The sequence below is a fragment of the Labrus mixtus genome, chromosome 13 (assembly GCF_963584025.1).
Source record: "Labrus mixtus chromosome 13, fLabMix1.1, whole genome shotgun sequence".
In the NCBI taxonomy this organism is placed as follows: domain Eukaryota; kingdom Metazoa; phylum Chordata; class Actinopteri; order Labriformes; family Labridae; genus Labrus; species Labrus mixtus.
The window spans coordinates 9,015,227-9,032,331 of record NC_083624.1 but is presented as its reverse complement, the minus strand read 5'-3'; the positions used below and the strand labels follow the sequence as shown (position 1 = coordinate 9,032,331).

The 17,105-nt window shown below is 39.8% G+C and overlaps 1 protein-coding gene across 1 annotated transcript in view; it reads left to right on the top strand.

The window, feature by feature from the left end:
• man1a2 (mannosidase, alpha, class 1A, member 2) overlaps positions 1-17,105 on the top strand; it is a 135,752-nt gene continuing 118,647 nt past the window's right edge. The window contains exons 1-2 of the mRNA XM_061053579.1: positions 1-294; positions 1,757-2,286. Coding sequence (XP_060909562.1) covers positions 1,973-2,286 — 314 coding nt within the window. The 5' untranslated portion in view covers positions 1-294; positions 1,757-1,972. The remainder of the gene's footprint in view (positions 295-1,756; positions 2,287-17,105) is intronic.

The following is a 17,105-nucleotide window of genomic DNA, read 5'->3' as shown; positions in this document are numbered from 1 at the left end:
CGCAGAGCAGCAGCAGCTCTCCGCCAGCCAGTCCGTCGCTGCAGTCCGACAGAGCGGCCACTCATCAACATCCTCCCCGACGTCCGTGCGCGGAGCTGTGACGCTCTGAGGCTCTGAACTAAGGCTTTAACTGGTTCAAGTCGGACGGTCTTACGACGGTGTTCTACTTGTGGACATGAAGACACCTGATACAGGGACTTCTTCTTCCTCTTCTTCTTCTTCTTCTTCTTCTTCCTCCATAAGGCGGACCGGGAATCCTGACTGGCATCGATTTTCACCGAGCAAATGAGAAAGGTGGTGATGCAGCACAAGAGACCGCCTCTGTCGGTTCATAAGCAGCTAGCCGCTACCATTAGCCACCTAGCCGGATAACTAGCAGGCTATCGCTTTCAAAACAGCTCAGTCTGTACCACCCACGGGATAGCTAAAACGTCAGAAAGCCCAGAGGCGTATATCGGAGTGTATTAATTTCTTATCCATCTTCCTGTCGTGTCTGTCAGTTTATTATTTGCTGTGTTATTCGCCCCCCCCCCCCCCAACGTTAGCCGCTCGTTAGCTAGCATTTTATGTCGGCTAATAAGCTCACACAGGCTGGCACTGTCAGGGAATGAACTTGGTATTCTGTGAGGAGACGCCGAGACATGGTAGCTTCTTCTTCTTCTTCTTCACACACACCTGATGGAAATTTACCGGATGAAATGCACAGGCCTGCTAAACGTTGTTGTGCTTGACAGTTGAGCTTTAAGGCATTTATTACGACCGCTTGTGTTTAAAGGGGCTTCCTCGCTTAATTTCCATCCGTCCATCCTCCAGCACTTGGGGGGGGGGGGGGGGGGGCAGATGCTGAGCGGAATTTAAACATTTTTCTCCACGTCCTCTGCAGCCTAGGTTGTTCTTTGATAAAGCCACTTGTTTTACTGCTAAAAATATAAACAAGTGCATTTATTATACATGCATGCAGTGTGTTTTATTAAGCTTCCTTATGCTGCCTCTCTTTGCAAAGGGTCGTCACAACTGTGAATTATCATTAAAGTCGACTGCGATGGATAAGAATGGCGAATTGATTTGTATGTAGGCTGATCTTGCTCTTCATCTGTGTCATTTTCTTTTCGTCACTTTATTGTAATATATCTGTTTAATATCCATCTAAGTGGCAGTGCATCGCCATAAAACAGCAACATAGAGGGATGGGTTTATTCTGCACTGTTAAGAGATGCCACTGTGTGCAGAGTCCAGTTGTTTGGTGATGGTTTCACAGATATTGCACAGACTCCTGATACCTTAAGCCCCTGGAAAATATGTTTGTCATTTCTCTCATGGCAGATGGATTAAGTGTTGTGTGTGTGTGTGAGCCAGAGATGGTGAAGTATTTACTTTTCAGATGGCATGTTTTTAAATCCCCCCATGGTGCGGGATGATTGTGATTGTTTATTGCTCTAATATTTCAGCTATCTTTTCATATATGACAGACAAGTGTCCCGTATTTGTTTTGATAGTAACTCAGTGCTGGTAGGCTGACAAGATGTCCATTAGAGAGTGCTTGTAGATATGTTACTTGTGGTTACAAAGGATACACTGCAAGAGAGAGTTAAGATTTGACAACTAAAATAAATGATTTTAAGGGTAACAGCTCTTGTATGTCGATAGAAGAGAGAATAATTAGAGGAACATATAGAAGTTTCATAGAATGAAAGCAAGTGTTTGGTTGCCAATCTAGTGGTCACTCCCTAACTCTTTTTTCCTGTCTTTCTTTCAGAATGGTCATGACCATTTTCCTGCTGATCAGTCTCTCCTCTTTTGAGGCACGTTGGCCCTTTTCTGTTTCTGGATTTACGAATGCCGAGATGAGATAATAAAGTCAACCAGCTTGTGCATGCTGCTACAACAACACCTGTGGCACTTGTAAAACCCACCCTTGCCCACCCTAAACCCCTTCCCCCTCAAGCAGCAAGTTCATTCCAACAGTCGAAACATGACGACCCCGGCTCTCTTGCCGCTTTCAGGACGCAGGATACCCACTTTGTCGCCGGGTGCCTCCTCCTTCCCACACCACAGGGCCACATTGAGGCTCTCAGAGAAGTTCATCCTCCTTCTCATTCTCAGTGCCTTCATCACCTTATGTTTCGGGGCCTTCTTCTTCCTCCCGGACAATTCCAAGCACAAGCGCTTTGACTTGGGCTTGGAGGATGTGCTCATCCCTCATATTGACCCACCCAAAGAGGGGAAGCACGCCTCTGGACAGGTGGTCATACATGGACAGGGAGGACATGATGAGCATAGACACAGGTAAGAAGCATCAGCGTTTTCATTTAAACATTTTCTTGTGTGTGGCACAAACTGTAGCATCACAGTTCTTTGAGTTTAACATTCAAATTGACTTTTGATTTAAGGTTGAAGTTAGGATGTGAATTTTCAGTGGGAACCAAATTCTATATTTTGAAGGAGTCCTGTTTAATTTATTTCCCAGGGTAAACTGCAACTTGTAAACATTACCGGTACTTTAAATATGACAACATTTCTGTTTGCTATCAATTTGGTTTTAAGAGAATTTTCTAGAGATTTAAAAAGGCTATTTGTACTATGAGTCTGTTCAAGACATTTTCAAGTAGTTTTGGAGACATGGCCTCCTGCCTGTTTATGGTCAGCTCTATTCATTGTAATCAAACAAAGAAGCCCACCCCAATGATGGGGTCAATCAGAACTTGTACAGCTATTTGTAATCAAGAATTGTAGTGGATTGGTCATATTAATTTTCACTGGTCTGCTAAGCAGAGAGATTTCCCACTTCTCTTCAACCTAATTCTGTTTCCCTGTCATCTCTGACTTCGGCAGCAATAATGGTATCTCCAAAAGTGCAGCTTCAGGCTACATGTTAGATATGCTGTGTAGTCTTGAGGAACTTTGCAAAATCATAGATCTGCATTTAATAAATGTTCCATTTTGAAATTAAATTGTGAAGCCCCTTGAATCTAACTGTCCTGTCCCCCTCTAAAGGAGATATTTTGTTTCTAATGAGAAGAAACTTTTGCTCAAGATTTATAAAAATAAGATTTCTACCCAGGCCTGTGTCTTTTTCTATTCCCTTGTTATGTCACTAATATTTCCTCTTCGAAATTAATTAAATCTACAGACACTGATCAATTCCTCAGGAGTCTGTAGAGCCGTTTTCACATATGCACTCCGGATAATATCTAGATATTTACAGGAGGACCACTCCGGAGATTCTCCTGAACTAGCCGTTCACATATGCTCCTCACAGCGGGGGATTTTCCCTGTCAGAGGGGAGGGGGGCGCGGGGGGGGATTTCCTGACGTAAGACGTGACGTAAATAAACAACGCGACCGTAGCAACAGAGTCCGCTACACGACATTATAATAAGAATATTTGCCTTTATATCAATGCTGTGTAATCCAATGGAATGACAACATCCACAAAAGATAGGAGAACAACATACTGACGAACAGAAAACAGAATGCAGCCGTTTAATTACGTGCACAGAGATCGTAGTGGTCGTGTGCAGACACTTTAGCCGGTCACTATATATAAACGTCATTCTCTTTGTATTGGCTGAAATTGAAATCTCCGAAGTATATACGGCTGTGTTCAGGCATCAGCTCACTTGGATATTCTGCGGATAGAATACTAGGAGTCTGGCCGGAGAAACTCCGGGTAAAGTCGGCGCGAAAAATGCTGCTGTTTGCGTTCACACACAGCCTAAAAACCTCCGGGTAACCAAATCTCCGGAGTTTTTTTAGGAGATTTCCGTATGTGTGAAAAGGGCTTAGGTGACACTAGTATGTTGCGTAGCTTGTAGAGTAACTCTCCTGAATGCTTACATACACGTCAGCATTGTGTCTTATTTTTTCCCCCTTGTCATCCTTCTGTGCAGCTAGTGTTTGCTCCTCTAATACTCTCATCCCGTGTGTTTGCATTGGGTGTGATTGTTTAACTTCTTGTACAAAAGACAGTTTATCACTTTGGCCTTATTGTTGTTGTTCTGTCCCAGGGGCAGATGTGGTGGTTGAACTTGATGAGGTAGAACACTCAGGCTGTTTGCAAAGCTTTAGTAACTGCTTAAACAGGCTTGGAAATTACTGCCCACCATGAGCCAAATGCTGGCAAAATTTGGCTGCAGCTTTTACATTTGTCATTTGATTTGTCAAGCCTCTTTGGCCGCTCACCAGCCATCGTTTTCAAGCACTGATCTCCCCCCCTTCGTATTTCAGCTTCAATATTTGGCTTCTCTAAGTGTCTTGTGCTATTTAAAATCTGCTGTGCTGGACAAGTTTCATACCCTGCTACCAGATTGTTGTTCCCAACTGACTCCAGTTAACTTTAAAATACGTCTATCTTATTAACATTTTCGTAAGCTGTTGATCTACTTACTGTAAGTCTGCAAATAAGAGCTGGAGGCTATTTGATAATGAACCCTACAACTTTTAATTATCTGGATGCTCAGACAAAATGATGAGCTAATATTGGAAATCATTAAACGTTTGTTAATTTAACTGTAGTTATTTGTTTCTGTAAACATTTAGCACCAAAATAAAAATGAAGTTTTAACATTTCTTTCACTACGTATTGAATGTAAGGTGCAACGGGTTTGCAGATACAAAAAAAACAAACTATCTAACAACCTTGTTTCTCTGTGTTTATGTTTGTATACGGCATGTGCTCAAGTTTGGTAGTGTAGAGGCAGTAGTTCTTGCATACCAGCCCAGATGAGTCCTAAAAATGTGCTAAATGTTTATCAGAGAGAGAACAAGCTGATGTGGAGTCCAGTATTCAGACTGTGTTGCTCCTGATGCAGCACCTTTCTCCGATACCCAACCCTGCAAACATTTAGTGGGTGATATAAAGGCCCATTATTCGACGTCACTGCAAATGTGTCTCCTGCAGTGTAAGAAATATATAATTTATGAGAATTACAAGCCTTGGACGTAAACTCCTTTTTTTGAGATGACAACATACAATTGACTCGGATAAAATGCACAAAATGCCAAGCAGCAGGCGAGAAGGATAATTGTATAGGAAAGGTCTCCTCCATGCTGGTGTAGGAGGTCATTAGTTGTACTGAGTGCTGGGCAACGTGTTAAAAGCAATTTCTCAAACCGTTTCACAGTGGGGCTATGGAGTGTTGCTTCCCTTGTTCCCTGTTGTGTCTTTTAATTTTCCCCTCGTCTTGAGTTTTGGATTTTCTGCCTGCTTAAAATAACGTAATTATTTTAGTCAAACAACTCGGAAGGTGCACAGACAGTACTAAGCTCTTGGGGTGCTTTGCTTTATAGCTGGAGACATAGTGCTTTATTTTAATATAAAGGTAGCAGATTGGACATGTTAAAATTTACCCAGTGAGGGCAGTTTACAGCAGGGTTTAGAGGAGACTCCAGCTGTTAGAGCAGCATCTGAACCCGTATCAAGGATGAGTTTATGGGCTATAAAAAAAATGATGCCAGTCTCTTTCAGTAAACCAGTTTCACTGCAACAATCAAACAAGTTAGTTGGCAATGGAGATGCACCAAATGGGAAAATCAGGGCCGATACCGATATTTGAAAGCACAATTTAGCCAAATGCTGATTCCGATGTTTGTTTCATTACTTCAGTTGGTGTAAGACTCCCACAATGCCACGGTTTTCTCCCATGTTTGACAATGAAAAAAGTCTGGTTTGGTTCAACAGGTAACTCCATCTGCCCGATAAAAATCCTCTTCTCTGAATCAGTAGTTAGGTGCACTAGATGTCAGCATTAAATTGATTTGGCACAACAAAAAAACATCAACTGCTGACATCGATTTGTGCCACATTATTTGTGGATGTCTGTCAACAGGGCCAATGTCGTCCAATACCGATGTTGAACTGACGCATTCCTAGTTTACAATCAAATAACTAATCAACAAATATTTTCATAATCTGTTGATTGGTTTGAGTTTGAGTAGTTTTATTACTCAGAAAGTTAAAACTCACTCATTGCAACTTTTTATCTGCAAATATTTTCGATAAATATTTACTCTTCAATAATTGTCTCGTTTTCTGACATAGTAAAGACCAAGTCACCTCAGTGTGAAACAATAGGTAGCAGAAGGTCGTTCTTCCTCTTCTGTTTTTCATATGTAGCCCCTCTTTAGCTTCATGTATTCTTCATCATAGGTTGCAGCCAGAGCTCACCTCATTGGAATAACATGATTATCTGAGGCTTCAAAGTTTGGAATAAATTCAAACAGCTTTGGTAGACTTATTTAATGACCTACATATTTGAGCATATTCACTTAAGTTTAGTTTGAAGAAGATAAAGCATCAATGTGTCAGTGTTTGATTAAATGAAAGAGTTATGGGCCAGCTACTTGAGATACAAGAAGACGAGGCTTAGATGTTCCTGGGAACGGAATTTAGGGTTTTGAGAAAGGAGAATGAAACCTTTTAATGTTTTCAATTTAGTTTTATGCTAATTTAATGTCTCAGAAATACTCAAAGTGAATATAACCTCCCACAAGCATCCACATTTTGTTTTTTGTCTCTTTTTTTACACTATGGCATCTTATGGAAATGGATTTATGGAATTTGCTTTATGCTATGGCTGCTTCAGCTGTTCTGAAAATCATCAATGTGTGCTCCAGAGGACCAGGGTTCTAACAGCCCCCGGAAAATGAGGCGCGCTAGCATTTAAAAAGACCCCCAGGAGCACAGACGGGCTCGTAATTATTTCACCTTTACTTTATTTGGCCACAGAAAACCCCACAGAACCTGCACTCTGCTCACAGGTTCACACTGTTAATAGCCTTATAAAAGCTTTTGAGAAAAACATTGTTTTGTGTGCCATGGGGGCATCCATCTGTTCTGGAAAATTTCGAGATATTTACAAATAATTGGAAATGTCTGAGCCCGTAGTAAAAGGTTTTTTTTGCACTCATCTCATCCATGACAATTGGCAACACTCTACAGTAGGGCTGGGAATCTTTGGGTGTCTCACAATTCGATTCTGATTCTTTAAATTACTACATACTTCAGGATGTACTCCAGTCATCTGTGAGCTAATAAAGGTGGTGTGGTATTGCATGAAAGTGTAAGATTATACAATTTTCATTATTTTCAATTTTCATATTTGAAAAGGTTTAATACTGATTGCAATAATATGATACACACACACACACACACACACACACACACACTCACTCCTACCATCACAGGCACATGCACACTGTGCACATGTACACATGCCACTCCAAACGCTTACGGTTTCAGACATATGGCTACAGTTACCGGTACATTGGGGGCCTCCTGTGCTCATTAATGAGCTTAACTGAGAAAGGAACTAAGGATTTTTTTAAGCGGTTGTGTTACAGAGGAACCCTGTACCTTCTCCCTGAGTTCAACAAAACATATTCGGAGTGCAATACATGGGAAGTGTCCGATAAAATGCTGTTGGCCTGTGTGATGGTAGCCTGCTCAAAAAGATCCTGGGGGGCAAGAGGGGCACACATTCCCATGATCTTGCCTGCTGTCTTAATCAGGCTGAGGATCTGAGCTTTATATTTTACTGTTAGCACACCAAACCAGCTGGTGATGCCATACCGTAAAATGGACTCTATTGTTATGGCTTGTGGCCTTCATCAGGGTCACATAGCAAACATTATTTGAATAGAACTAGAGCCCAACTGATTAATCGGCAATTAGCATATCCAGTGACTATCGGTATCTGCTTTTTTCATTGCTTATATGTGCTTATATTAAAACATTAATTGACCAGTCAAATAGCATTTCATTTGAGTTTTATTGTATTACATTAGCCGTTCTCTTTCAAGAGCAGAGGGCGCTATATGGATTACAACAAGCATTATCACCCTCCAGATTGTCAAGCGGTGATGCACGTACATACGCAGTTACTTTCCAGTTGAGTGACCATCTTGACTTTGTTATTTATCTTTTTTGACAAAGTGTTTGACAACTGCATATGAGTGAACAATGCAATAATTGTGTATATTTATCTATCTCTACAGTTCGAACATAGATCAAAGGAAGATAATCTGATTTCTTTCTCTCCCAAATGTCTCGGTATCAGCCCAAAAAAAATCGCATATCTGTCGGGGTGAGTTGATCTTCATACTACAGGTCTTGCTGGAGGTTTAAAAAGAAGGAAGCATTCACTTCTGACTGTTAGCGTCTTTAAGTCTGTCTCTCTTGGAAGATGTCTTTCTTGGCTTCTCGACGTGCAGCTTTTTCCATTCCATAACTCGTGGTAAAGACCACTCTAGGTAGGAGATGCTCTCTGACTTTCTTTCCTTTAGACTCTTTTGTTATATGAGCCAACAGATGGGTTAGGGGTTAAACTGGTTTTACTGGACAAGCTTGGGTCTCATACACTGTTGCTGACAGATAGAGGAACTTGCTGTTACAACCCACCATAACACAAAACTATCCTAAAGTACTTTCATTCACCTGTTTTGAATACATGCATTTTTTGGTGCAAAAAGATTCCTACTATTTCAAAACAGAAAATGTCCCAAAGACTTCAGAGATTTTAAGGGGTGTTTTTGCTTCACTTTTTTGGGAAGGTTTTCAGGTGGTCTCTATACAACAGACAACTCTATGCAGTACCAATCTAAAGTAGATTCGTTTTCCACTCGTATGACCAACAAGTAGTTCTGTGGAATATAAGGACAACTGCTATTCAGCTGTGTGCTGAGATCACTTCTTGTATTGTCTGAGTCTCCTTCTTTTGTGATGGAAATAGTAGTGCCAGTGTCAAATATCTCCCAACCCCTTTATAAACAAGCTGAAACTACAAGCTTTGCTAGGGTGAAGGGGTAAACGTTGACGTAGATGTATATGTTACACCTTGTTGTCGTACATTAACACACAACAAATACTACTTGATATCCATTTAGTAATGGCAAGATATTTTATTCTAGAACTGCAATTTGGTTGAATATTTGAATTGCTCATTTTTTAAATGTGATGTAACTTAAACAACACAGACAACCGAAATGTAAGTCAGAAGATTGGTACATTATTTAAGGACATATGTTCCATTTTGTGTGTTTGTGTTGGATGTGCACGGAGGTGACTTTGTATGACACAGAGTCGAGGTCTTACAAGGTAAATTAAATTAGAGCTCCTACCAGAGGCTATAAATCACATTCGGTCTTGAATCCATCAATGATCCTGCCTCGGTTTTGTTCTGGTCTGACTGAAACAATATCGGAGTAGCCATAAGATGTACCCTTCATATGAGAAAGGGGGCGAGTTGACATGTTGATGGAGGCAGTGACATTTTGGCTGCAGAATAGCCCTAGGTGAGTACAGTAGCAGTAAGGCCGGCAGGAAAAAAATACCCTCTTCTTATATTATTAGATACAGAGACATCATGCATGACATTGGGTTATTAGTGTAGACTGAGTATTGCATTTCAGTGAGGCGGGTTGTCTTACAGGACAGAACATTAGTAATTGTGCCTCCGGAATACCAGATTGTGTTGGACCAAGGCGGCAGCACATAAACAAGCTTTATCTGTTATACTGTCAGAAATGCAAATGTTGCAGGGCTGGATGATATTTTTGATCAAATGATTATAGTTATTAATAATATTTCAGGGCCACATTGTAATTCAGAAGTATTTGAATGCTTCATATTTGGAGGCGTTGAATTGACGCCTGATGCATATAGCCGTGAAACTACATCTTTGCAGTGATTATCGTGTGGGATTATGAGTGCATTCAGAGCTAAAACAATTGATTTATCGAAACATCCACAACTTTTTCAGAACTGCTTTATTTTAAAGTAATTTCTTCCAGCATTGCTTTTTGTTTTATTTGCAAAGCTTGGACTGTGAGAAAATGTATGCTTCTTAGTAGACCTTATTATTGATTGAGAAGGTTATTGTCAGATACATTAATTGGTATACTTAAATTGCAGCCCTTTATTTCCAATAATTCAATAATTGAATCCATTATAAATGGTAGATACTCTAAGTTATATTTGATTTCATCAGTGTACAACACTAGTCGTTGTTGTTATTGGTTGAAAATCCATGTCCTATAGAAAGCACTGTTTCTTGTGTTCTCTGACAATAAATACTTTGTTTTTTTCTCCTAAAACATCCAAGTTAATTTTGTAATTGTGTCATTCAGTCCAGATTTGGAAAATTACAACAGGTGCATAATGCTGGGTACTTGCCAAAGTGCCCGGTAGGTTTCCATAATGCCACCAAAATTAACCACAATTTAGGGATTAGTTTGTGCTTTTGGTCAACAGTTATCAGTATGTTCTGTGTATTAAGACAAAAACTATATAAACAGTTTGAGTTTTCTGATTTCACATTACCTCTTTCACAGTTGTACAAAGGTCTGCTTATGGAAATATGCAGCTCATGCAGCTCATTGTAATGAGGTTTTTCTCTGCTGTGCAGCTTCAATTGTAGGCCAGCAGGGATTTGATACAGCTCTGAAGTACCATTTTTAGTCTGCATCATCTGCACAACTGAGGGAAAAAAACAATTGCTTTTGGTTTAAAGATTGATCACATTTTCTGATGGATGAATTTGCCCAATGGTCCAGTAGATATCAGATCATACACCAATGGCTCCTCCAGCAGCTGAGTGAAGTTACCCGGGTTTACGCATGAGTAGGATTCACCCATGCGAAATGTAATTGTTGCCTCTCTTCTTCTTTTTGTCTTCATTCATAAAATATGGTATCTGCAGTATAATATATAGACTTTAGTGTCCAGAAGGTTTAACCGGACAATTCTTTGAAACTCAGATACATCACCCAAAACTTTTGTCAAATTGTGTCACCCTGTTTTTTCTCTTTCACATCGTATTGGTTCTGCTCCCAACATGACAAAGAAGACTGCTGGAAAAGAAAGTCTGTGAAAGCCCAGACCTCACACTGTTAGATGACCATTTTAAGAAAACTGACTACAGTTGAAAAGAAGTTCAGAGTGCACAGATAAAAGCCGTGGGCACTTTTGCTTTAGCAGGAAATTTGACATTACAGTCAGTGACTAGATATAAGAATGAGCATCAACCGTTTTTAAAGAGAACGGGGGAACCGTTGCTGATGACACTTAAGCTTTTTCCACTCAGACAGTGTTTCTAAAAGTTTCTAATTTCAGTCTGAAATGAAAAGATTAATCCTCCAAATAGTCCAGTAACAGGGCAACTAGAGTGCCATGTAACCATAGCATCACTCATACATAAATTGAGATGGATGTTTTTTACCATGTCAAAATGAATTGCTGCCAAATTTGGTCTGTTTTTTTCCTTTTCTTTGAGCATAAAAATAATGATTTAATATTGTTCTTCTTTACTTTTTGACATCCATTTAACACTTAAAACAATGTTGCTCTTGTCATTATTGCATTCATTTCTATAGTTTCCCTAATGGGGGTTTGTTTTGCTTTGATAACCCATGTTTGTAAGTGCATGCACCTTAGAGAGTGCTTGTTTACATTTTGGTTAGATGAAAAGCATTTACCAAGTGACTCATGTAATGTTCCAACACAGCCAAAGGTGGAGGAGAAAGTACAAGCACAACCTTTTCACGCTGCATCCCTCTCATAATGGATTTGGGTGCTGTGACCGCAAGTAACCTGGTTTCACCACTTATTGCCTTGTCAGTTATTGTTAGTGTTGCTTTGCTATTGCGCTCTGATATGGCCATAAATCAGCATCAAAGACGCGCAGATCATATTTGAGGCCTGGGCCAACATCAAAGTGCAGTTATTTATCATATTTAGTGCGATCTTAGATATTATTTCTGTGTCTTCATGCTTCATTCACCTGTCAGCTGCAAAGTAAATCTAGGTGTGTGTGTGTGTGTGTGTGTGTGTGTGTGTGTGTGTGTGTGTGTGTGTGTGTGTGTGTGTGTGTGTGTGTGTGTGTGTGTGTGTGTGTGTGTGTGTGTGTGTGTGTGTGTGTGTGTGTGTGTGTGTGTGTGTGTGTGTGTGTGTGTGTGTGTGTGTGTGTGTGTGTGTGTGTGTGTGTGTGTGTGTGTGTGTGTGTGTGTGTGTGTGTGTGTGTGTGTGTGTGTGTGTGTGTGTGTGTGTGTGTGTGTGTGTGTGTGTGTGTGTGTGTGTGTGTGTGTGTGTGTGTGTGTGTCTCAAATGGGTGTGGCTTTGCAGGTTTAGCAGTGCACACGTTGGTGTGGCTTTGCAGGTTTAGCAGTGCATACACCTATAACCTTTATTTTCCAGTAAACGTTATAATGGTTACAAAATTTATCAAAATGAGGACTGATGTAGGTTTACTTTTGGAGGTTAAGAAAAATGTTCATTAGAAGACAAGTGTTTAGACAACCAAAGCATGATAACAAGAACACGCAAAACACAAAACACTCAATGTTATGTCGGCTGCAAGGCTCCTTCACCAGATAAACCATCCATACTGCTTTGTACATTCAACAGTGGTTGCCCTTTTTGAGTGTTGAAATCCACCTGTGTTGTTCAGAACAGAGAATTCAATGCATCTGTTCTGCCTACATACCTTATCTACGCGTATAAGCTTTTCACACATGCATCATCACCGATAAGTTGTTTTAAATTTTTCCTCTGAAGCCAGGAATTGTGGATGAATTTATAAAGCGTGAATTTTGGGACTGTCACCACGATTGCTTTTAAAAAGTGAAACTGTAGTGGGTACCCTTTTCCCTAGTCGCTGCAGATTACGCACCTGTTAGATCAAATAGAGGATCTCAAACGCCATAACTTCTACATCTTGTACAGTCAATATGACAATAAACAGGATGTTAATGCTGCAAAGCCTGGTATGAAGACCATCTCTGCAATTGGCAGTGCATCTGTAGTTGAGCAGGCAGGCCATGAAACAAATGTATTTTTCATTCTGGGTTGGTAAATTATAAAATGCAATCTTCTTTACCTGGCAGCTAGAGCTTTAAAAAGGTAAAGGCCCTCCAAATAATTTCTGGTTGCTTGCCCAAGTGGCTGGCAGGGCACTCAAGAATTCTAGCTACAGCAAGGTCTTGGCATAGAGAGCTGTTTTTTCTTGTTCTGCTGTTGTTTTACAGTATTTTTTGAAAATCTAGTGCTCACAGCAGTAGTTTTTGACTCAAAGCCAGAGTGTAGATGTCCAGTAACTCAACTTTGGCAGTAAATGCCAACAAATTGTCAAAATAACTGATTCATAGATAAAAATAGTTTTCAAACTTTATCTTGTTAACAGATCTTTTTATGCTTAAGATGTTCATTGTGTTCACATATTTTTGCATGAAGTGCATCTTGAAGATAGAGAACATTGGCGGAATGAAGTACTGTCCTTAAGTATTATCATGTAGTACTTTAGATGGGTCCTTTTTTATGCAGGTTTCTGCTTTTTTTTTTTAAAGGTTTATTTTTGGGCTTTTTATGCCTTTATTTTTGAGATAGGACAGTGGATAAAGTTGGAACTCTGGGAGAGAGAGAGACAGTGGAGAATGACATGCGGATTTGAACCCAGGCCGCCTGTTGGATTATAGCCTCCGTGAGAGGCTGCTATGTAAAGTGACCATCAGAAGTAACTAATCCCAATCATACACATTCACTCGCTGCCGAGGAAGCAGTGGGAGCAATTTGGGGTTAAGTGTCTTGCCCAAGGACACATCGAACATGTGGCTGCAGGACTTTCCTGTTGAGAGACAACCGACTCTACCAACTGATTAAAAGCCGCCCCATAAATATGTATATTCAACCAGTCCCTGATACAGTGGCTGTTTAAACTCTGTATTCCGACGGTTTCATATTATTACACGCAGAACAAGATTATCAGTTTAAATTCATCTTTTAGATCCATGTTCATAGTCATTTCACTAAGACTCATCCTAATTAATTTGTCTGTTGTCAGGAGATTTGATCTGGTACAGTGTGTATTAGAGCGAGCAGAATGAGGAGTGGACTTCCATCACGCATAATCTGCTCATTAACACTGCTGCTCTTTATCAGATCTGCTCTTTGTGTCTCATTTCCTCTCTGCCTTTCTCTTGTTGTGTTTCCATCTTTTCCATGTGATCCTAATGTTGATCCCTCTGTAAAACACAGCTGCAACCTCTCACACTGGCTAAAGGGGGGAGTGTGTTTATTTTGTCTGTGTGTACTTCTATCTATTGAATGAACCAGGGTTTTTAGTCGTCCCCGGTATTTCAAAGACAGTACTACAGTACACATTTTTATTTAATGCACACCACTTCCCCTCCTCCCTCACCTCTCCCTTTACTGAGTGCTGCCATTTCTACGACTGATCTCCATTCCCAAAGTTGATTCACTTCTTATTTCTTTTGTAGTATTTTAAAAGAAGTACTTTCTTCGGTTTGGAACGAAAAACGTAGCCATTATTCCTCTACTTAAAGGCTTTATATGCGATTTTTCACGCTTAAATATAATAGAAATCAAGTATATCCTCTGAAAATAACCCTGTTTGTAATGACTGTCTACAATGGGTGTAACACCCGAGTCCCACTGTCTGTGATGTGTTCCGAGTTTTCCGAGTCATATTTTCAGTTTGTTTATATTGCCGGGTCGGCGTCTGACTTCTCCCCTCGCAAATAAAAGTTGTTTAATTGAGGGACTAGAGAAAAGAATAACATACTGTACTCACTGCTTAAATGCGTTTCTAGATCACGCTTATTTCGGGTAAATTTACATGCAGTGTGAAGATACGAGCATAATAAAGATTTCTAACATTAGCATGCTAACACAACAATGCACCGCAAGTTGTTTTGGTTTCACGCTGGTGCTCAAGGGCGACATCTGCTGGACGAAAAAAATTGCATATAAAGCCTTTAACTGCGTCCCTGAGTGGGCGGGGCCGTCTCTTTTGCTAACGGTTGGACAGGGAGGGGTTTATTTGAATGAAACATGATTGTGCCTCTTAGAAGACATAGACAAGCTAAAGGAAGCACATTCCTGTCCCCTATGAACACAGAGCTGAAAACAACAAGCTCCTCTCTGAGAGTTTGACTTCACCCTTTTTTTAGAAAGTCATGAGAACTTTCCTAAAATGTAGAGGTCCTGTTTGATTGAAAACAAACACACTGATGCATTTAATGAAAGCAAAAATTAAACTGGAAAACAACCATATGATCCATTTGTTAACTATAGTACAGTAATTGAACTATAATGATTTATGATGCCTAAGACATGACTTCAGATCTTGGAATCTTTTTATCAGAGTGTTTGTAATGCAGATTACCCCACAGCCCTTCTTCATGCATCCTCCTGTTTGTGCAGATGCTTGTATGTATATGTTTGTTTAATGCATTACTGTCAGGTCCATAACAAGTCCTGAAATGTTTGTTTACAAAGTCAGACCTCCAGCCAACAATATAACAATGCCTTAGAGAATATCAACCTGTCAGTCATGGCAACAGCACACACACAGCCACAAAAAAAGAAGTGGGATTTCCAAAAAGATGGACATTGAGAAAAGCAAGAAACATCTCGTAAAAATCTTGCATTCAAACTCAAGGCACAGTGCAAAAGATTCCTCCATTTTGCAATGTTAATGGCAAACGAATATGCACATTCTAATTAAGATTGAATCCAGTATTGATAATTTGTGCACCAAACTTGATGAATTTGTATTGAAAACCTTTGCAGCATTGCCCCTGTGTTTAGCTTGATTACATTTGTAGAAATAATGATGCAGGAAATGACCCGAAGCAGAGTGGAGTTAGCAAGAAAATGTCAATACTGCATCATTATATCGGCATAAGGTCATCTTTACTGATAAACTGTCTGTGCTGTTGTGCGGGCATGTCACTATTCATTATCTGCGACTAGACACAAGGCATGTTTTCCACATCAGAGAGATTTTCAGATGTCAGTCAAAAGCCACATAGCTGCAGTGCACTGAAGTATATCCTCATGATGCATAGACACAAATAATATGGATGTGCCGGATTATTTAAAATTAAAACATAAAGGGAAACTTGTGTGGATTGAATTCTTAGTATCGTAGTGATGTACCTTCATGCACAAATCCATGAATAGAGAAAATGAAAACCTTACTTTTTTTTAATGTCTAGAAATAAAAATGTTAAAAGTACTTGTTGAAAATGGCAACAATAAATACTTGGCCACTTTTCCCAACAGGGATTTTTATTGAAGAACATATTATAACCAAGAGCTTGTGATTCACATGACCCTTGTCAACTCAAAAGACATTGCAGTAATTGATTTCAGCCTGACATACAGTCTTAATTTTATGATTAAACGCTGAGCAAATACTGAGCATAATACAGTAGCGAAAATTGGCATATCTAAGCTTGAGACATTAATGAATGGAATCACCAGACCTATTAGTGATTTATAGCGGTGCAATTTTCCTCACACTGTCCATATACTGTCATTAATCGTTGTATAAAGACCACAGTCCATTCAGAAATCCTTGCAGATAAAGCCACAAATGGGGTTCCCCTCATGAAGATACAGCGTTGACCAGTGTGGTTAATGTGGATTTTTCTGGTGAAAAGTTGATGTCTTTCTAAGTATAAGAAAGCTTTTATTTCTGTATGTCGGACTGAACTGGTGACTAGTGTGTGCTATCTTATTATGTTGGCATCAGAAACTGCGAAAAAAGTTTTTCTGTGTGTGAAAGAGATTTAAAAATGTCTGTTTACAATATCGTTTGATCTCTGCAGCCGCTCTGTGATGATTCTGGAGGCATGCTGGGAAGGGAGATGTGTCCAGAATAATGTTGGTGATCACAGGTTTTTAAAGGCATAACAGGATAGAGCGAGATGAAATGAATCATTGCACCAGGAGAAATTATTTCTTTGAATGAGATATCATAGAGAGAGAAAATTGCACAGGTTGCAAAGAGACATTAATCATTTTCTTCTACCCTAAAATCAGCATCCCTAATAAACATCTCTCTGCAACAGAGATTACATTGTTCAGTTCCTCTAGGACATTGCAATTTGGTGATTATACAAATTCACATAAATTCCTTGCCTTGCAAATTGTACATATTTTATTTGGCGGCTTGATGTAGATGTCAGTGATGATGTAGGACAGCAAATGGCTTACTCAACTACTCTTTTAAAAAGCTTCCCGAAATTAGGCATTTTAGGCTACAACAATCATGGTTGCGCCCAGGGAATTATTGGGACATGACATCA